The sequence below is a fragment of the Oncorhynchus mykiss genome, chromosome 5, assembly GCF_013265735.2.
Source record: "Oncorhynchus mykiss isolate Arlee chromosome 5, USDA_OmykA_1.1, whole genome shotgun sequence".
Lineage (NCBI taxonomy): Eukaryota > Metazoa > Chordata > Actinopteri > Salmoniformes > Salmonidae > Oncorhynchus > Oncorhynchus mykiss.
The window spans coordinates 10,480,980-10,504,194 of NC_048569.1; the positions used below are offsets into that span (position 1 = coordinate 10,480,980).

The following is a 23,215-nucleotide window of genomic DNA, read 5'->3' on the forward strand; positions in this document are numbered from 1 at the left end:
ATGAAATGTAATACAGAATGACATAATAGAGAACATCATCAGACAAGAAAAGCTAAAGGACAGAACTACATAAATTTTTAAAAAGGCACACGTAGCCTACATATCAATGCATACACACAAACTATCTAGGTCAAATCGGGGAGAGGCGTTGTGCCACCAGGTGTTGCTTTATCTGTTTTTTGAAACCAGGTTTGCCGTTTATTTGAGCAATATGAGATGGAAGGACGTTCCATGCAATAAGGGCTCTATATTATACTGTACATTTTCTTGAATGTGTTCTGGATAAGACTATGAAAAGACCCCTGGTGGCATGTCTGGTGGGATACGTGTGTGTGTGTCAGAGCTGTGTGTAAGTTGACTATGCAAACAATTTGGGATTTAACAGATTGCATCACTTCTTTTTATAAGAAACAGTCACTCTCCTCGACTCTTAGACAAGAAAGACTGGCATGCATAGTATTTATATCAGCCCTTTGATTACAATTAACAGCAAAACGTGCCACTGTTCTGGGCCAGCTGCAGCTCAACTAGGTATTTCCTTGCATTACTGGACCACACGACTGGACAAAAATCAAGATTAGACCATTAGTCTCTCTGATATCCAATCGTTCTTCCCGGCTGTATGTAATAACACGTAAGATTTTCTGGGCTAACAATGTAAGAAATAATACATTAAAAAAAATATATATATTGCACAGTTTCCTAAGGACTTGAAGCGAAGCTGCCATCTCTATCGGCGCCATCTTGAAAAATAAGTTGTAGTCGTACATTAATTCTAGTACAAAAACCGACCTTTTGGTGGAAAAACTAATGGAAACTGGCAGATGATAATTCCTCCTCACTATTGATAAGACTGGGCTAAAAATCACGCCTTTACTTTGCATCAATTGGAAATATGACGAGCCAGATTGTTCAATGAAGTTGTTCTTTACTGATTTTTAATTGTTTTACATTGAATCTGAGGTCATTATTGATCAACAGCAGCCCATTATTTTTCTTAAATTAGCCTAATTTAATAAGGAGATTTTTCTTGTGAAGAGTCACGCTTGCAAGTTATATGATTGAAGTTTCTTTAACCATTTGCCATTTTACTCCAATATTGGATGTTGAAATTGTATATTTACTTCATGTTGTTGTTTGGAGCAGGTTGGCGTGTCATGCATGTGAGTACCGAATACTGCACATTTCTATATTTGGATTTAGGCCTAATCCTGTAGCTCTCTGTGGATTTACAGTTGAAGTCGGAAGTTTACATAGCGAAATACATTTAAACTCAGTTTTTCACAATTCCTGACATTTAATCCTAGTAAAAATCCCCTGTCTTAGGTCAGTTAGGATCACCAATTTATTTTAAGAATGTGAAATGTCAGAATAATAGTAGAGAATATTTATTTCATCACATTCCCAGTGGGTCAGAAGTTTACATACACTCAAATAGTATTTGGTAGCATTGCCTTTAAATTGTTTAATTTGGGTCAAACGTATCGGGTAGCCTTCTACAAGTTTCCCACAATAAGTTGGGTGAATTTTGGCCCATTCCTCCTGACAGAGCTGGTGTAACTGAGTCAAGTTTGTAGGCCTCCTTGCTCGCACACACCTTTTCAGTTCTGCCCACAAATGTTCCATAGGATTGAGGTCAGGGCTTTGTGATGGCCACTCCAATACCTTGACTTTGACTTTACTTAAGCCATTTTGACACAACTTTGGAAGTATACTTGGGGTCAAGTATTGTCCATTTGGAAGACCCATTCGCAACCGAGCTTTAACTGATGTCTTGATGTTTCATCAATATATCTGTCTCCTTCCTGAGCGTTATGACTGCTGCGTGGTCATATGGTGTTTATACTTGTGTACTATTGTTTGTACAGATGAATGTGGTACCTTGAGGTGTTCCCATCTCAACGATGAGCCAGACTTGTGGAGGTCTACAATTTTTTGGCTGATTTCTTTTGATTTTCCCATGATGTCAAGCAAAGAGGCACTGAGTTTGAAGGTAGGCCTTGAAATACATCCACGGGTACACCTCCAATTGACTTGAATTACGTCAATTAGCCTATCAGAAGCTTCTAAAGCCATGACATCATTTTCTGGAATTTTCCAAGCTGTTTAAAGTCAGTCAACTTAGTGTATGTAAACTTCTGACCCACCGGAATTATGATACAGTGAAATAATCTGTAAACAATTGTTTGAAAAATGAATTGTGTCATGCACAAAGTAATTTAGATATCCTAACAAACTTGCCAAAACTATAGTTTGTTAACAAGAAATTTGTGGAGTGGTTGAAAACTAGTTTTAATGACTCCAACCTAAGTGTATGTAAACTCCCGATTTCAACTCTAAGTAATGTACTTGATGATTGCAGTTTACTTCTTCAGGGGTAGCCTGGATCAAACGCACCATTGTGTCACCCTTTAATCATGATGAGGAATGTTCAATTCTGTGCTGTTTATTGTTCAGAATAATATTAAAACACTATTTTTACACATTTTGAGGACTAGCCTGATAGACTTGCATATATCATTGGACACATTTGGAGGATTATTGCAATGAGGAACTGCAAGCTTTAGAAGTGAAGATATGTCTGTCAGAAGTTCTATGTCCAGTGAGCTTTCTTCTGGCCTGGCCATGTGAATCATAGATGCTAACTGACTGACTGACTGACAAATAAACAGGTCTCTCAGTGGTGACTGTCCGACTGACAGGTCCCTCAGTGGTGACTGTCCGACTGACAGGTCCCTCAGTGGTGACTGACTGCCTAGCAGGTCCCTCAAGGGTGGCTGACTGACCTGTCCCTCAGTGGTGACTGTCCGGCTGACAGGTCCCTCAGTGGTGACTGTCCGGCTGACAGGTCCCTCAGTGGTGACTGTCCGGCTGACAGGTCCCTCAGTGGTGACTGTCCGGCTGACAGGTCCCTCAGTGGTGACTGTCCGACTGACTGACAGGTCCCTCAGTGGTGACTGTCCGACTGACTGACAGGTCCCTCAGTGGTGACTGTCCGACTGACTGACAGGTCCCTCAGTGGTGACTGTCTGACTGACTGACAGGTCCCTCAGTGGTGACTGATGACTGACTGACAGGTCCCTCAGTGGTGACTGATGACTGACTGACCGGTCCCTCTGTGGGGACTGACTGACTGACTGACTGACTGACAGGTCCCTCAGTGGTGACTGTTCGTCTGACTGGTCCCTCGGTGGTGACTGTCCGACTGACTGACTAGCAGGTCCCTCAGGGGTGGGTGACTGACTGACCGGTCTTTCAGCTGTGACCGATTGACCGGTCCCTCACTGCCGGTCCCTCCCCTGACCAGTCCCTCAGCGGTGACTGAGTGACAGGTCCCTCTGTGGGGACTGACTGACTGACTGACTGACTGACCGGTCCCTCTGTGGGGACTGACTGACTGACTGACTGACCGGTCCCTCTGTGGGGACTGACTGATTGACTGACCGGTCCCTCTGTGGGGACTGACTGACCGGTCCCTCTGTGGGGACTGTGACTGACTGACCGGTCCCTCTGTGGGGACTGACTGACTGACTGACTGACCGGTCCCTCTGTGGGGACTGACTGACTGACTGACTGACCGGTCCCTCTGTGGGGACTGACTGACTGACTGACTGACTGACCGGTCCCTCTGTGGGCACTGACTGACTGACCGGTTCCTCTGTGGGGACTGACTGACTGACTGACCGGTCCCTCTGTGGGGACTGACTGACTGACTGACTGACTGACCGGTCCCTCTGTGGGGACTGACTGACTGACCGGTCCCTCTGTGGGGACTGACTGACTGACTGGTCCCTCTGTGGGGACTGACTGACTGACCGGTCCCTCTGTGGGGACTGACTGACTGACTGACTGACCGGTCCCTCTGTGGGGACTGACTGATTGACTGACCGGTCCCTCTGTGGGGACTGACTGACCGGTCCCTCTGTGGGGACTGACTGACTGACTGACCGGTCCCTCTGTGGGGACTGACTGACTGACTGACTGACCGGTCCCTCTGTGGGGACTGACTGACTGACTGACTGACCGGTCCCTCTGTGGGGACTGACTGACTGACTGACTGACCGGTTCCTCTGTGGGGACTGACTGACTGACTGACCGGTCCCTCTGTGGGGACTGACTGACTGACTGACTGACTGACCGGTCCCTCTGTGGGGACTGACTGACTGACTGGTCCCTCTGTGGGGACTGACTGACTGACCGGTCCCTCTGTGGGGACTGTCTGACTGACCGGTCCCTCTGTGGGGACTGTCTGACTGACCGGTCCCTCTGTGGGGACTGTCTGACTGACCGGTCCCTCTGTGGGGACTGTCTGACCGACCGGTTCCTCCCTTTCCCTATACCCTCTCACCCTTTCCCTATACCCTCTCACCCTTTCCCTACACCCTTTCCCCTTCTAGGTCACTCGTTTTGCCCATTCTAACATTAATTCGAACAGTAACTGAATGCCTCGATGCCTGTCTGCCTGCTTTATATAGCATGCCACTGCCTTGTGACTCACTGTCTGTAGGGGCGTACCTAATAGACTGTGTACATTCATGCTACATGTAACAGGGTTATATTGGTGATTCCCCTTGCCACTTTATTGTTAAGCCAATGGGTTTTTGGCATCAGCAGCATCTTATTGGCTGGTTTGCGTAGCTTGCTTACGAGGGGGGATGTTCCAGTAAGAATCGTCCCAGTGAACAAGCACCAAACCAGCGGTAAGTTGTTGGTTGTAAAGCACTGTATGTCAAAAGTGATTTTTATACTCCCAAGTGATGATTTAAATGTACAATTTATATAAATTTGTTTGTAAATGTTATTCGAACATCACACATAAGATGCAGCGTATTTTGGTGCATATTTGTTGTGCATTTTGTTGTAGAGAATTCCTGCTAATACTAGCTAGCAGCTTACTGTGTCTGGTGGGGGTGTTTGTATATTTTGTACAGTGTATGAGTGCAGAGTTGGATGGTGAGCTGTGCACTGCATGACGTGCAATTTTGTGCTGTTTCTATTAGGTACATTGTTCAAAATATGATATTGTAATTGTTATATTATTTTGTTAACTACATTGGCCAGTGAACAAGCACCAAACCAGCGTGTGTGAGTGCAGAGTGGGATGGTGAGCTGTGCATTGCGTGACGTGCAATTTTGTGATGGCATGGTAGCAAGCGTTCTATTATAAAGGCTGTCATGGTAACAAGCGTTCTATTATAAAGGCTGTCATGGTAACAAGCGTTCTATTGTAAAGGCTGTTTCTATCAGAATAAAGCTCCATGACTGGTGCTACAAGTTGGAGTTCGTGTCGATGATTGATTGTACACAACGCAAGAAGAGGACTGTTACATACACACACACATCACAACTGCTGCTACCAGACTCTTATTATACTGCTCAGTTTATAAACTTCCCCCCTTCCCCAATACAAATGTAAGTATTGGACTATAAATTGTGCCTTCCTGTATATTCTATTCTACTGAGACATTTACTTTATGTTTGTATTGTTTTATTATTTCTTATTGTTGTTGCATTGTTGAGAAGGAACTTTTAAGTGTGCTTTTCGAATTCTACCTTAAGAATCCCGTACATACGACTAATAAAACCTGAAACTTGGCAATCGAAGTGAATGTTTGACTTGCTGACGTTTTCTGGGTTGCGTTCATCAGGACACATCGTAACAAAATGTTACAACGGAAAATAAAAACAAGTGGTTCTTATTGGACAAGTCCAGGTATTCCCTCGCTGTTTTAGACTTTTATTCCATTTGGTTTCTAATAAAAATGACCCTGCTGTCAGTTCCTCCTCCTGAAAGCCAGAGGTCAGTGATGAGCAGGGAAAGACTCCGAACTAAGCAGATGTTTACTAACCTAACATTGCAGGCGTAAAATAAACACGGGAACCTCTGGAGGATGACACTAATGCTGAGCCTTGTCAGAAAATCACATCAATTTTCTGCTGCCAAATAATCATGTGAACTAGCTAATTATGAAGCATATACGATTCACAACCAAATTAGCAGCTTGTGGAAGCTTAACAAGACATACTGAATCAAAGAGCAATCAATGATGTAGCCATGTCTTTTAGTGTTTTCTAAGGACGGTGAATCTGAGCTTATAGGCTAGATGACGGTGCAGATGCTGAGTCATTCCTCCAGAGACACATGGCCCTCTACCCACATCCCCTACCCTCTCTGTCAGGGTTTCCCTTAGGCACAGATCTAGGATCAGCTTCCTCTCCCCAAATCCTAACCTTAACCATTAATGGAGGAAATGCAAAGCTGGCCCAAGATCAGTGTCTAGTGGCAACTTCACCCTAGATTAGTGGTCCCCCACACGTTTTGGTTCTTGACCTAGCACTACATAGCTAATTCAACCGAGTTGGGGAAACCCTGCCGTATTTGTAACTTGACAGAAATGTCCAGATCAACTAGGCCCTGTCAGCTATCATATTTTTTTTAGCTAGGTTTTTTAGCCCATAGATTTTGTAGTAATGTTCGAGTCACACAAATATCACATGAATACACATAAGACATGCCGAAATGTGTAGAATTGCTGGAAATAAGCTTTAAAACCAGCAAAAACGTTTCTCTGCCAACAAGAGGGGGGGGGGGGGGGGGGGGGGGGGGTTTAAGTGAAACAGTTTGGGATTCCCTGCCCTATACCGTCATGGTTCAGTGTTAGGACTGAGCTTAATCTGCAGGCCATGTTCATCTCCTGAGCCGATGCGATGCGGGGGAGGATAACAGGAAGCAGCTCCATTCCTCTGGTATGGGAAGTGTCATGTGCTCTTTGATTACCCGCTCTCACTTTTTCTGTGTGTGTGTGTGTGTGTGTGTGTCTGTCCTTTTGTTCACACACCAACTAACCCTCTTTAAGTCTGAGTCTGTGCAGTTCTGTAATCCCCTGTCTTTCCACTCACTCCAGGACCATGATGGTTGAGCAGACAGTGCTGCCGGGTCATATGATGAATGGTGAGCAGACAGTGCTGCCGGGTCATATGATGAATGGTGAGCAGACAGGGCTGCCGGGTCATATGATGAATGGTGAGCCGGGTCATATGGTGAATGGTGAGCAGACTGCTGCCGGGTCATGATGATGAATGGTGAGCAGACGGTGCTGCCGGGTCATATGATGAATGGTGAGCAGACAGGGCTGCCTGGGTCATATGATGATGAATGGTGGGCAGACTGCTGCCGGGTCATGATGAATGGTGAGCAGACGGTGCTGCCGGGTCATGATGAATGGTGAGCAGACTGGGTCATATGATGAATGGTGGGCAGACGGCTACCTGGGTCATATGATGAATGGTGAGCAGACAGGGCTGCCTGGGTCATATGATGAATGGTGAGCAGACAGGGCTACCTGGGTCATATGATGAATGGTGAGCAGACTGCTGCCGGGTCATATGATGATTGGTGAGCAGATGGTGCTGCCTGGGTTATATGATGAATGGTGAGCAGACTGCTGCCGGGTCATATGATGATGAATGGTGAGCAGACAGGGCTACCTGGGTCATATGATGAATGGTGAGCAGACTGCTGCCGGGTCATATGATGATTGGTGAGCAGACAGGGCTGCCTGGGTCATATGATGAATGGTGAGCAGACTGCTGCCGGGTCATATGATGATGAATGGTGAGCAGACAGGGCTGCCTGGGTCATATGATGATGAATGGTGAGCAGACAAGGCTGCCTGGGTCATATGATGAATGGTGAGCAGACAGGGCTGCCTGGGTCATATGATGATTGGTGAGCAGACTGCTGCCGGGTCATATGATGATGAATGGTGAGCAGACAAGGCTGCCTGGGTCATATGATGATGAATGGTGAGCAGACAGGGCTGCCTGGGTCATATGATGATGAATGGTGAGCAGACAGGGCTGCCTGGGTCATATGATGATGAATGGTGAGCAGACTGCTGCCGGGTCATATGATGAATGGTGAGCAGACAGGGCTGCCTGGGTCATATGATGATGAATACTGCTGGTCTTTTGTGATACCTGAACTTTTTTTCTATCAATCAGTAAAAAGTGGGCCTAATAAAAACCATTGGCTCTGAAAGTGGGAAAGGGGGATACCTAGTCAGCTGTACAACTGAATGCCTTCAACTGAAATGTGTCTTCCGCATTTAACCCAAACTTTCTGAATCAGAGAGGTGTCTGGGGATGCCATAATCGACATCCATGTCTTCGGGGAAAAGTGGGCCAACTGCCTTGCTAAGGGGAAGCCTCTTGTGTTCCAGTCAACAGTCCTTTATTTGTGCTTCTTGTTACGTCAATGGCAAAGATCAAGACACGTGACACAAGTACACTACAATTCAAATGTTTGGGGTCACTTAGAAATGTCCTTGTTTTTGAAAGAAAATCTTTTTTTTTTTGTAATTTTTTTTATCACTACTGGCTGTAAGCGAACGAGTGATGTGCGTTTGGAGCAATACTGTCTTTCCAAGGCTCAGCCAATCGTTTACATAACAACAGAATGCAGCGCAGCATGCGACTGACGAAAGAAGAGACAACCAACTTACTAGTTACAGCACGATAATGAAGAGGTAACGTTAGGTGAGATGCCTGACCACGGAGACGGGGGTGAGAAGGTGATGAAGCGAACTTCATGAGCTGTAACCGAAAAAAAACTAGCATTTGGAAAGTTTGAGGTGAGGGAAAAGGTGTGGTGGAACAAGTATTAGCATTAAGTATCTTGCAAGCTGGATCGAATTCTCCGTTAGCTAGCCAGAGAAATGTTGCGCAAAATTAGCCAAATCATCTAATGAAATAATTGAGTTTATGGTGTGAAAATTAGGCGTTGCTTGTTAGACAAGTGGATTCAGGGATGAAGTGTAGCAGGAGCTGGGCCTGGCTTAAACTGGATGCCACTATAGAGGTGAAAGAAACACCACACACTTCCCTCTTTCTCACTTGCTGGCACATTGTAGAACAGATGTCCCCACAGGCAGAACGTGTACAATGTAATAATGTGCAGTGTTGCCCAAATATATTGTTTTTGTTGTGTTGAACTTGACAGTAACACGTGTGTGTGTGTGTGTGTGTATGTGTGAGGAAGGGGGTATTATTAAAAAAAATACTCAGTGAATGTTATTTTTGCACACATGTAGACTTGTGCACTTGATCGATGTCTGTAGTGGCCACTATAATAGAGCAATAATAGAATGCCTGTTTGTTTCATTCTATTTCTACTTTAAGATGTTTTCTTCCCCCAAGTGCAATATTTATGTGTGGTAGCGTTCTATTGTAAAGGCTGTCATGGTAACACGCATTCTATTGTAAAGGCTGTCATGGTAACGCAAGTTCTATTATAAAGGCTGTCATGGTAACAAGCGTTCTATTATAAAGGCTGTCATGGTAACACGCGTTCTATTATAAAGGCTGTCATGGTAACAAGCGCTCTATTGTAAAGGCTGTCATGGTAACAAGCGTTCCATTGTAAAGGCTGTCATGGTAACAAGCGTTCTATTATAAAGGCTGTCTTGGTAGCAAGCGTTCTATTGTAAAGGCTGTCATGGTAACAAGCGTTCTATTGGAAAGGCTGTCATGGTAACAAGTGTTCCATTGTAAAGGCTGTCATGGTAACAAGCATTCTATTATAAAGGTTGTCATGGTTAACTGCAATATCAGTGCTGTTTTCTTCTCAAGACTTGAGTGTCATTTGCAGTAAAGTCTAGGCAACAAATAACATTGGATTGCTCTCTTTACATTTTTTAGATGTGAGTTAGGTTCACATTAGCCACTTTTTTTATTTGACACAAAACAAGTGTCACCTTTTTGAGCCCTCACCAGTTTGCATTCCTGCTGTATGCCTATGTTAATGTTGAAAATGACTATTGTAGCTGGAAATATTTACAATGTCTACACTGTATTTCTGACAAAAATGGACCCCAAACTTTTGAGTGGTAGTGTACGTGAGATGTCAGAAAACGAAGTCGTACGTAAGAGATGTTGAATACACTAAACAAAAATATAAACGCAACGTTGTAAAGTGTTGGCCCCATGTTTCATGAGCTGAAATAAAAGATCCCAATAATGTTCCATATGCACAAAAAGCTTATTTCTCTCTCTCCAACCGGCCTCACAACCACAGACCACATGTAACCATGCCAGCCCAGGACCTCCACATCGGGCTTCTTCACCTACTGGATCGTGTTTCAACTGTACCGGGCAGATGCCAGACATTGTGTATGGCGTTGTGTGGGCGAGCAGTTTGCTGATGTCAACGTTGTGAACAGAGTGCCACATGGTGGCGGTCGGGTTATGGTATATATGGGCAGGCATTAGCTACAGACAACAAACACAATTGCATTTTATCGATGGCAATTTGAATGCACAGAGATACCGGGACAAGATGTTGAGGCCCATTGTCGTGCCATTCATCCAACGACCATCACCTCATGTTTCAGCATGATAATGCACGACCCAATGTCCCAAGGATCTGTATACAATTCCTGAAAGCTGAAAATGTCCCAGTTCTTCCATGGCTGGTATACTCACCAGACATGTCACCCATTGAGCATGTTTGGGATGCTCTGGATTGACGTGTGCAACAGCGTGTTACAGTTCCTGGTAATATCCAGCAACTTCGCACAGCCACTGAAGAGGAGTGGGACAACATTCCATGGGCCACAATCAACAGCCTGATCAGCTCTATGCGAAGGAGATGTGTCGTGCTGCATGAGGCAAATGGTGGTCAAACAAGATACGGACTGGTTTCTTTTTATCCATGCCCCTACTTTAAAACTTTTTTTTTAAGGTATCTGTGACCAACAGATGCATATCTGTATTCCCAGTTATGTGAAATCCATAGATTTAGGCCCTATTGAATTCCTTATATGAACTGTAACTGTTGAAATTGTTGTATGTTGCGTTTTTATATTTTTTGTTCAGTGTATATAGCCTACAGTCAGCACTCAGCAAGGATAATGTAGAAATAGTACAAAAGGAAAACCACCTCTTAAGAAATAAAACTCTGGGTGAATAGAAACAGGCGCCAGCGGCCATTATGTACCAAGCGTCTCAGAGTAGGAGTGCTGATCTAGGATCAGGTCTCCCCACACCAGGTAATCTTATTCATTGTGATCTAAAAGCCAAAGCCGATGCTAGTCTTACAGGCTGACTACACTGCTTGTGTCGCGTGCACGAGCGTTGCAAAATACATTTAGAAATCTATATTATTCAATTATTGCACCCACACTGCTCGCGCACGCCAACGAGCTTCTGCGTTGCCAAGGGTTAAAATAGAGGTCAGTTCTATTTGTGATGCAGATCGCGCTGCAAGTCCTGCCTCTCAGATATCTTGATTGGTTTATAGAAGCAGGTACCCACCTGCTATCTCCTCACTTGTTATACCCACGTGGGTGACTGAAAGACAAACGAGGTTGGTGGCGGTAATACACCTAATTTATGAAAGTTGCCAATCGCAATATAAAGTCAAGAGAAGGAAAAGCCTGGAAGGAGGAGAGATGACTAGAAATGAGTCGGTTTAACGTTTTATTTGGGGATTAATTGGCGGAGTAGATGACCTTGTGCATTTCAGGTAAAATAACAACTCAATGTTGAAATCCCAGGACAAATTAGCTAGCAACAGAAAGCTAGCTAAATAGGACAAATTAGCTAGCAAGTGCGAGCTATGATTTTCAACGCCGATACCAATTATTGGAGGACAAAAAAAGCCGATACCGATTTAATCGGCCAATTTATTTATTTTTTTTAATATAAAAAAAAACAACATTTATTTAAGAAAAAATGTATTTGTAATAATGACAATTACAACAATACTGAATGAACTTATTTTAACTTAATATAATACATCAATAAAATCAATTTAGCCTCAAGTAAATAATGAAACATGTTCAATTTGGTTTAAATAATGCTAAAACCAAAGTGTTGAAGAAGAAAGTAAGTGCAATATATGCTATGTAAGAAAGCTAACGTTTCAGTTCCTTGCTCAGAACATGAACATATGAAAGCTGGTGGTTCCTTTTAACATGAGTCTTCAATATTCCCAGGTAAGAAGTTTTAGGTTGTAGTTATTATTGGAATTATAGGACTATTTCCCTCTATACCATTTGTATTTCATTAACCTTTGACTATTGGATGTTCTTATAGGCACTTTAGTATTGCCAGTGTAACAGTAAAGCTTCCGTCTCTCTCCTCGCTCCTCCCTGGGCTCGAACCAGCAATACAACGACAATTAGCGCACGCTAACTAGCTAGCCATTTCACTTCGGTTACACCAGCCTCATCTCGGGAGTTGATAGGCTTGAAGTCACAAACAGCGCAATGCTTGACGCTCAACGAAGAGCTGCCGGCAAAACGCACGAAAGTGCTGTTTGAATGAATGTTTACGCGCCTGCTTCTGTCTACCGCTCAGTCAGATACTTAGATACTTGTATGCTCAGTCAGATTATATGCAATGCAGGACAAGCTAGATAATATCTAGTAATATCATCAACCATGTGTAGTTAACTAGTGATTATGATTGATTGTTTTTTTATAAGATAAGTGTAATGCTAGCTAGCAACTTACCTTGGCTTACTGCATTCGCGTAACAGAGTCTCCTTGTGGAGTGCAATGAGAGGCAGGTGGTTATTGCGTTGGACTAGTTAACTGTAAGGTTGCAAGATTGGTTCCCCCGAGCTGACAAGGTGAAAATCTGTCATTCTGCCCCTGAACAAGGCAGTTAACCCATCGTTCCTAGGGCGTCATTGAAAATAAGAATGTGTTCTTAACTGACTTGCCTAGTTAAATAAAGGTATAAAACAAAATCGGCGCCCAAAAATACCGATTTCCGATTGTTATGAAAACTTGAAATCGGCCCTAATTATTCTGATTAATCAGTCGACCTCTAGTTCCGTGTTAAACCGCTGGTCGAATATGGGCCCCTCGACAGGTCTTTTTGTTGTTGTATTTATTAAGGATCCCCATTAGCTGTTGCCATAGCTACTCTTCCTGGGGTCCAAACAAGATTTAAGGCAATTACATCACAAAATAATTCTAATAAAACAGTACATCATACCACACATTATTACACAACTACTCTACAATACAACATGTATTATACCACGATATCGTTATGCATGGATGTGTAGGTTGAGTTTGAGGTTGTCATGCCTAAATTTGCCAATGAAAAAAGTAAAGTATTTGGCATTATCAGTGTGTTTTTTTTATTTTTTATGAATGAGCCTTCTGACTCAATGGAGTTCGCCTTTGTTTCATAGTACAGTTTCTTCTTATTTTTGTTTAGTCACATGATTTCACAATCTACAGTACGTTTGCCAATCGTCTGGGCAGCCAAACTTATTTGCCATTTCCTTTTGCCTCATCCCTTTCAACCATACCGTGCCATACCGTGCTTATTAGTTACTGGAATAAGCAATTTCATAAATGCGTCAAGTGCAGCATCTGATTTACTTCTCATTACACACAACAGAACAGCAAATAGCTGGTATACAAGACATCCACCTCTTCTCTTATTCACATATTCCAGTAAAAAGCACTTATTTAGGATGCCTTTGTCTGTTTTAGTTTTATATGGCTTGAAAATAAATTTTGTGGCATAAACCCACAGGACACATTTAGAGACATTCTTCACATGAAGTATTCGGCTGAAAACAATTTCACTGCAATTAAATCCCTTCACTTGTTTCTCAAGCAAGCGGAGTGTCATAACCAGGTTTGATTTGGATGAAGTGAGAGGCATACTTTGTGTTTGCTGGAGTAGTATACAGGTTGTCATGACGACAAGAACTTCCTCATGCTGTGTAGTTCCCTCTTTAGATGTCAGAGGAAATGAATGTAAATGATCATGTTTACTGTACTAAAGTAGTCACAATGTGTTTTAGCACCTCCACCCCTTTGGTTTTCTGTAATGACACCAGAAACCAAACCGAATTATTCATAATCTCTCAGTCCGTGCTCCAAATGGCACCCTATTCCATGTATAGTGCACTATTGACCAGGGCCCATAGTACCCTGGGTAAAAGTAGTGCACTAAATCAGGAATAAAGTTCCATTTGGGATGTAGCCCCAATTCTTCTGTTGCAGTACAGTAAATAACTGTATGATAAGCTGTGTTTGAGTGCGGTTCCAATGGCTCTCTGGGTTAGAGCACGGTACTGGTAACATTAGGCTGGTGGGTTATACTCTAGAGCACGGTACTGGTAACATTAGGCTGGTGGGTTATACTGTAGAGCACGATACTGGTAACATTAGGCTGGTAGGTTATACTGTAGAGCACGGTACAGGTAACATTAGGCTGGTGGGTTATACTGTAGAGCACGGTACTGGTAACATTAGGCTGGTGGGTTATACTGTAGAGCACGGTACTGGTAACATTAGGTGGGTTGGTTATACTGTAGAGCATGGTACTGGTAACATTAGGCTGGTGGGTTATACTGTAGAGCACGGTACTGGTAACATTAGGCTGGTGGGTTATACTGTAGAGCACGGTGTTGGTAACATTAGTCTGGTGGGTTATACTGTAGAGCACGGTGTTGGTAACATTAGGCTGGTGGGTTATACTGTAGAGCACGGTACTGGTAACATTAGGCTGGTGGGTTATACTGTAGAGCACGGTACTGGTAGCATTAGGCTGGTTGGTTATACTGTAGAGCACGGTGTTGGTAACATTAGGCTGGTGGGTTATACTGTAGAGCACGGTACTGGTAACATTAGGCTGGTGGGTTATACTGTAGAGCACGGTACTGGTAACATTAGGTGGGTTATACTGTAGAGCACAGTACTGGTAACATTAGGTGGGTTATACTGTAGAGCACGGTACTGGTAACATTATGTGGGTTATACTATAGAGCACAGTACTGGTAACATTAGGTGGGTTATACTGTAGAGCACGGTGTTGGTAACATTAGGCTGGTGGGTTATACTGTAGAGCACGGTACTGGTAACATTAGGTGGGTTATACTGTAGAGCATGGTACTGGTAACATTAGGCTGGTGGGTTATACTGTAGAGCACAGTGCTGGTAACATTAGGTGGGTTATACTGTAGAGCACAGTGTTGGTAACATTAGGCTGGTGGGTTATACTGTAGAGCACGGTACTGGTAACATTAGGTGGGTTATACTGTAGAGCATGGTACTGGTAACATTAGGCTGGTGGGTTATACTGTAGAGCACGGTACTGGTAACATTAGGTGGGTTGGTTATACTGTAGAGCACGGTACTGGTAACATTAGGTGGGTTGGTTATACTGTAGAGCACGGTACTGGTAACATTAGGCTGGTGGGTTATACTGTAGAGCACGGTACTGGTAACATTAGGTGGGTTATACTGTAGAGCATGGTACTGGTAACATTAGGCTGGTGGGTTATACTGTAGAGCACAGTACTGGTAACATTAGGTGGGTTGGTTATACTGTAGAGCACGGTGTTGGTAACATTAGGTGGGTTGATTTTTTTCCCCCCCATAGGCCATGTACAGTAATGAATGAATACGCTGACCATTTTTACAGTTGTATGTTGATTTTGATAAAAACCCTCCCCGTTTGTCTACATGTTTTTTATGAACCAGTGTCAGCCAGTTTTAGTGACTGTGACAGCGTTTTATCTGTCAATCAATGTAGTATTGCAAAACTGTGATGTAAAAAGACTATGGTGTTGGAGGAGGTTTGAGAAAGTAGGGATGGAGACGTGCTAGTGTCAGACTATTATGATTTGAAAAGGATTTGATCTTCTGCCACATGCAGACATAAACGCTGCTAAGCATTAAGTGATCCTCCCCGTTTGTGGACAATGAGAATAGATTCATTTCATCCGAGTTAAGTTCAAATGCAATATTAATAACGTTTAGTTAGTCCATGTGACAGCTCTTTAGTGCAGCTCAAATTGTGCTCGTGAGAGCGCCCCACTGAAAAATGTACTGCTAAGCAGAAGAAATTAAATTGCATATTATTGATGGCTCCAGTAACTTCTACTCTGTTGGCTCTAGCAACTGCTACTCTGTTGGCTCTAGCAACTGCTACTCTGTTGGCTCTAGTAACATCTACTCTGTTTGCTCTAGTAACTGCTACTCTGTTGGCTCTAGCAACTTCTACTCTGTTGGCTTTAGCAACTTCTACTCTGTTGGCTCTAGCAACTTCTACTCTGTTGGCTCTAGTAACATCTACTCTGTGAGCTGTAGCAACTGATACTCTGTTGGCTCTAGTAACTTCTACTCTGTTGGCTCTAGTAACTTCTACTCTGTTGGTTCTAGTAACTTCTACTCTGTTGGCTCTAGCAACTTCTACTCTGTTGGCTCTAGTAACATCTACTCTGTGAGCTGTAGCAACTGATACTCTGTTGGCTCTAGTAACTTCTACTCTGTTGGCTCTAGTAACTTCTACTCTGTTGGTTCTAGTAACTGCTACTCTGTTGGCTCTAGCAACTGCTACTATGTTGGCTCTAGCAACTGCTACTCTGTTGGTTCTAGCAACTGCTACTGGTTTTTCAACAGTTCCATTTGTGCCCCAAATAGCACCCTATTCTTTGTATAGTGCACTACTTTTCGACCAGAACCATATAGGCTCTATGGGCCTTGTTCAAAAGTATTTCACTACACAGGGAATAGGGTGCCATTTGGGGCACAGGCTCCTGATCCTCCATTGTCCCAGATGTAGGAGGCCTCCAGGACGTCTAATGAGACGAGTGAGACCATGGATGGGCGAGACGACAGTGAGTCATTGCTGGGAAATCTCTCGGCAGCTGTTTTTGGACACACCCTCTGGAGACTTGGGAATACAGAGCAGAACACCGCTGGCTTGGTCTGCCTGTGGTTACAGACAGTGACAGAGAGACAATCATTGGAGAGTAGAGGAGGCATTCAAGTTATCCATTCACCAAAAAATGACCTATGAAGTTGAACTCAAACACCACATTTGTATGCTGGTTTCCCCTTGTGGTGTTTCAATGGTCAATCACCAGAGAGTGGTCAGCTTACTTTATCTGTCTCTGAATGCTTAAGCTGGGGTTTGTTTATGTTATAGATAATTTAATGGTTTAAGGGTCTGTCATTTGCTTTATTAGACTATGAGTTTGAGTGACGATGAGCTTGTGTACGACATGTTTTTTATTTTAAGCTCTGTTTTGTTGGAGGGTTTTCATGCAATAGGCTTAGGCCTATGTTTTAGTGCAGTGCAGATTCTGAGGTTCTTGATTATTCATTGTCATTCAAATTAAAGGTTAATTTCGTTTTGATATTCCAAAATGTTGCAACCTTAACTTGACAGAATTGAGGAACATCCAACCCAACGTCACAGATGAGTTGGTTCTGTAATTGCAGTGGTTTCTCATTCTCAGACCAAATGACACATGATTTCAATGCTCAGTAAAAGCCTTCTAAATGCTGATTATACACTGGCTGTATGCAAATGGTTTGTTTTGTCTCTATCTTGATCCCAGGAGGATCAACTGTGTATTTTTGTTATTGCCTGTTTGGCTGAAATAAGGGTTACTGTGGTCGAGAAATGGTCTCTGTGTTTTCTTTGCTAGTTTAGACCTATATAAGAGGCTTTACTGCTTTAAAATGGAGGTTTGTTTTGGTATGACTCATCAGACAAAATGCAGTCGATTAAAATGAGGAATAGTTTATTGTCCATGTCAATCCCAAAGATGGAGAATGCCAAACCATATTTCATTAACATAACCATTAACATAAATTAGATATACTTGGGCAAGTCCGATGGATGAGCAGATTGAAGTGTTAATTTTCAGCATCCGTCTTTCATTACTTCTGTTCTTACACTCTTTGCCTATTCAGCTGAAGGGGAAGTTGTGCTGCACTCGCGGGGAGGCAGGATGTTATAACTTTCTCTGTTTGATGTGTGTTTCAATGCACGGGACCAGAGATACTGTATAATGACGAGACTATCTTGTTTCCACTTTAACAATGAGAGTCGTTGTCCCAAAGGCGGGAAGGCAGGCGGTCTGCATATCGTGGACAGATTTTGACGGGAGTGAACCTTCTCGCTTCGCCTCTTGCTCTCTGACGGGACTCTCTTCTTTCGGTACTCGCTATCTGGATGCAATGGTTTGTGGGAAATGCCTCCACATTTCAGCCTAGTAGGAGATGAGCCGAGATTCAACAAAGTAAAAGTATTTTCTTCTTCGTTGAACAAACGTATTGTGGACTGCGCGCGGTACTAATACACAGCATGAGCTGCACTCTATACATGTGGACTGGAATGCACGCGAATAACTTTGTGTAGTCTTTTTAAAGCAACGTATTCAGACTTAATTGTTGGATATCTGTGCACAATCTCGCAGCAGGTAAAGTTTTTTTGTTGTTGGATGAAACGCTGACACGGTGGTCAATTGAATTCCAACTTGCGATGAGACGATTTAGTGCTATTTACTCGCATGAAACACACAACCAACAACTCACCAAATGTGACGTATAACCAACGGGACGCAGGAATGTTTGGAAGGTGAGATTATCCATGGCACAGTTACAAATTGGCAAGTAGGCTACACTGTTGTCTTTTTAAGAGGGTGGAGTTTAGGAGTGTCCTTTTGAGAGAGATTTTCAACAGGTTTCTTCTCTCAGTAATGTCTAATTTCTCACTTCACGAAACAACTAAGGCTATGTTTAGACGGGCAGCCCAAATCTGATATTTTTCCACTAATTGGTCTATTGACTAAGCACATCAGATTTTTTTTACAGAACTGTTCTGGTTGGTCAAAATACCTATTGAGAAAATATCAGAATTTGTCTGCCTGATTTAACGCAGCCCATGTAACGTTCAACGGTAACATTTGTGCCGCTAACGTTACTCACTAAACTGAGCTCTTTTGGTTGTCTTTTTTTAGTGCATGGAATCATGACATATTCGTTGTTTTAGTGAATATCATTTCAAAATAAGAAAATACATTCTTTATTACTCTGGAATTGCGTGAGTCCGAACGAAGCACGTGATTACCAAACCAGCTTTCTGTTTCATTGTCTATAATTAAACGATACGTTTCAATCAAACGACACGTGCAGTTCATGGTTGCATTTATGAAAAACTATTTAAATTATTAAATAATTTCCTTACGATTCACACCAATTGTTTTGCTCCACGTCAGGGATTGATCAGTCAACCACTGTCAATTTAGTGTGTTCTGCTTTCACATTACTAATGCCATGGATGCTTTGACTGAAATAGTCATACATTCAAGCTTTTGATGATATTTTGTCTGCTTATTTCCTATTAACATTTTAGATGTCTTAACGATAAGCTCTTCCTGCTACTATTTTGTAATTGGCAAAATGACACATGCAAATAACCTATCTTTTGACTCACAAATACTCTAAAAAGTCCAGTTGACTGAGAAGCTATATTGAAAAGGCTGTATACTATGTGTTTTTATCTGGCTATATCAACTGGACTGTGTGTGTGCGCTTATGCAGGGCTATCCTGAGTGAAGAATGCCAGACATTCTTTGATGTATTGCATTGGATTTGCAAAGGATACCTGGCATAGCGTGTTGCCTAGGTAACTCCTTGAGGGATGAGTCAGTGAAGCGATGTCCAATTTGAAGAAACACGTTTGTAGTCCATGTCTAGCAATACAGTTGAATGAGGTGATTTCCTAGGAACAAGAGGATACACCTTTATAACCCATCAGGCAGCTAGCTGTACAATAGATGAAGCTGAATCTCCCTTGGCTTTCACTTAGTTGTGCCACACAGTGGTAGATATCTAGAACAGCATCCTTAACTCTCACGCACTCACGGATAACCTTTGTGTATGAATTCAAGCATGCTTTTTTAGGACACATGCCTACAAGATGAATGTGCTAGGTCAAGTAAACAGTGGTCCATTGCTATGGTCGGAGGAGTGCTGACATTAAATCAAGCACTTGAGGAGAACTGAATAAATGGACCAACCGTCTGCGCAACATCCCAGTCAGTAACACCCCAGGCTGGTGCCGACAAACACTGTTTCATAGATAATGGCACAAACCTACATTTTACTTATCAGAAGTTGTAGCCATATTTGTTAAGAAAGACAATTGGGAAGTGTTCGAGTTATAAGATGATAGAGTAGACTGCACTCCTGAGCAAGTTCACCTTTTCTGTCATGGCCTCAATGTATTTTCAGTAAGCTTTTTCTAAATTAAATCATTGAAACCAAGGGCATTCACGTCCTGTAAATACCATGATTAGTGGTGCCACGGTTCCATAGTGCAAGCAGCCAGATTGTGTTTAGGTGACATTTTAAGGATTAGGCTCGGGCAGCAGAAAGTCTTTTCACTAATTGTTTCCCTCAAATACATCTGTGTTATTTTACATTGCGTTTAGTGCCAGATCCACAATCTAAAACGCACTGTAAACTCCCTAATGAAAAATCACAGTTTCAAAAAAAGACTTTATTATAGTTTTGGTTGGTGCGTAGCTCTAGAAATATATGTTTTGGGGGTCACTGTATTGGCTGGACAACTTCAGCTATTGGTTGTATAAAAAAAAAAGTTGAAGTACTTGGGCCTACTCAACAGACAGTTATTGGAACAAAGGCTGTCTTTTTGCGCTAAATTAACAATCAGTTTACTTTAAGGTGTGACTACCATTTGCTCAGTTAAATGCAGAACTATGAATAACTTGGTTTTGTCTAACCTTCAATAGTGAATTTCCGTTTTGTCTTACATTGCTCCACTGACCCAGGAATGTGAATTCTTCACTAGGGCTGTGGTGCTGGAATTGAAACCGTTCCGTATTTTCACAGTATACAGTTCCTTCAGAAAGTGTTCACACCCTTTTACTTATCCAGTTGTTACAGCCTAAATTTAAAATAGATTAAATAAGGTTTTTGTGTCACTGAGCTACACAATACGCCATATTTTGAAGGTGGACATATTTTTATTTTTTTGATTATTTTAGAAATTTTAATCAATGTAAAGCTGAAATGTCATCAGACTAAGTATTCAACCCCTTTGTTATGGCAAGCCTAAATGAGTTCAGGAGTAGAAATGTGCTTCACAAGTTTCATGGACTCATTCTATTTTCAATAAAAGTGGTTAACATGATTTTTGAATAACTACCCCATCTCTGTACCCTACACATACAATTATCTTGAAGGTCCCTCAATCAAGTAGGGAATTTAAAGAACAGATTCAATCACAAACACCATGGAGGTTTTCCAATGCCTCGCAAAGGAGGGCACCAATTGGTGGATGTGTAAAAAATAAACAAAGTAGACATTTGGCTATGGTGAAGTTATTAATTACACTTTGGATGGTGTATCAATAGACCCAGTCACTACGAAGATGCAGGTGTCCTTCCTAACTATGTTGCCAGAGAGAAGGAAACAGCTCAGTGATTTCACCATGAGGCCAATGGTGACTTCTAACAGTTCCAGAGTTTAATGGTTGTGATATGAGAACTGAGGATGGACCAACAACATTGTAGTTACTCAACAATACTAACCTAAATGACAGTGAAAAACAGGAAGCCTGTACAGAACATAAATAAATATTCCAAAATATTCATCCTGTTTGTAACAAGGAACTTAAGTAATACTGCAAAAAATGTGGCAAATTTAACTTTATGTTCTGAATACAAAGCATTATATTTAGGGCAAATCCAACACATCACTGAGTTGTCAAACATGGGGGTGGCTGCATCATGTAATGGGTATGCTTATAATCGTTAAGGACTGGCCAGTTTTTTTGGGGGGGATACAAATAAATGGAATACAACTATAAGCACAGGCAAAATCCTAGAGGAAAACTTGGTTCAGTCTGCTTTCCAACAGACACTGGGAGACAAATTCACCTTTCAGCAGGACAATAACCTAAAACCCAAGGCCAAATATACACTGGAGTTGGTTACCAAGATGACAGTGAATGTTCCTGAGTGGCCTAATTACAGTTTTGACTTAAATCGGCTTGAAAATCAATGGCAAGACTTAAATGGCTGTCTAGCAATGATCAACAACCAACTTGACAGAGCTTGAAGAATTTTAACAAGAATAATGGGCAATTGTACAATCCAGGTGTGCAACCAAGAAGGACTCGTAGCTGTAATCACTGCCAAAGGTGATTCTAACATTTATTGGCTCAGAGTTGAATACGTATTTGAATGAGATTTCATTTTCAATAAATTAGCTACAATTTCTAAACATGTTTTGACTTTGTCATTATGTGTTTGTGGGTGGGGGGGAGGATATATTTAATACATTTTTAAATTCAGGCTGTAAAACAATGTGGAATCAATCAAGGAGTATGAATACTTTCTGAAGGCACTAAGAACTCAAAAATAACCCTTTTCTTGTAACCTAGCACCATTTCACAGATCAATACAAGTTGTTGCCTCGCATAAAAAAAATTCTGCATAGCAACGTGTGTTTTGAGGATGAGTCAGAGGATGGTGTCAAAGTGGAGCGCGTCTCCACATCCCTCCCCTCACTACTTAGTACACTATATAGGATTCAGTTTGTGATGCAGTCCAGCTCTTTAGCCCTGGGGCCTCTGGCTCTGCCAGAGAGCTTTCCAAGTATAACACTGCCGTGGGTGGAGCGCCTGTCGTTCGGATCCAGTACACATCTCACTCTTAAAAGTTATCCATCAAAATTAGTAAAAGGCGCTGGCCAAGCTCCTCCTTTTAGTCTCTCAGGATCACTGGACAAGCTCCCCCTTTTAGTCTCCCAGGATCACATATTCCTGCTCTTATTGTGGCTGCTGTGAAAAAGTAATCCATCCAGGTGGTAATAGGTGTGATGCGTGTTGTCCATCTAGTCTAAGCGGTAATGGGTATGATGCGTGTCAATCAAATGTTATTTGTCACATGCGCCACATACAACAGGTGTAGGTAGACACCTTACAGTGAAATTCTTACTTACAAGCCCTTAAACAACAATGCAGTTAAGAAAATACCCCCAATAAAGCAAGAGATAAGAAATGATTAAAGAGCAGCAGTAAATAACAATAGCAGGGCTATATACAGGGGGTACCGGTACAGAGTCAATGTGCGGGGGCACCGGTGTCGAGGTAATATGTACATGTAGGTAGAGTTATTAAAGTGACAATGCATAGATAATGAGTTGCAGCAGCAGCGTAGGAGGGGGGGGGGGGGGTGCAATATAATCTGACCGAGCATACAAGTATCTAAGTATCTGACTGAGCGGTGGTAGGCAGAAGCAGGCGTGTAAACATTCATTCAAACAGCACTTTCGTGCGTTTTGCCAGCAGCTCTTCGTTGTGCGTCAAGCATTGTGCTGTTTATGACTTCAAGCCTATCAACTCCCTAGATGAGGCT

The 23,215-nt window shown here is 42.5% G+C and overlaps 1 protein-coding gene across 11 annotated transcripts in view; it reads left to right on the top strand.

Moving 5' to 3' along the window:
* Positions 1 to 23,215, top strand: part of psd3l (pleckstrin and Sec7 domain containing 3, like) — a 139,660-nt gene that overhangs the window by 35,896 nt on the left and 80,549 nt on the right. For 2 of the 11 annotated variants that reach the window (XM_021601641.2, XM_021601643.2), the window contains exon 1: positions 17,047 to 18,405. The exons of the other annotated variants lie outside the window; for them this stretch is intronic. In XM_021601641.2, the coding sequence (XP_021457316.1) occupies positions 18,338 to 18,405 (68 nt within the window). In that variant the 5' untranslated portion in view covers positions 17,047 to 18,337. Of the gene's footprint in view, positions 1 to 17,046; positions 18,406 to 23,215 lie in introns of those variants that run through there. 11 annotated transcript variants of the gene reach the window in all.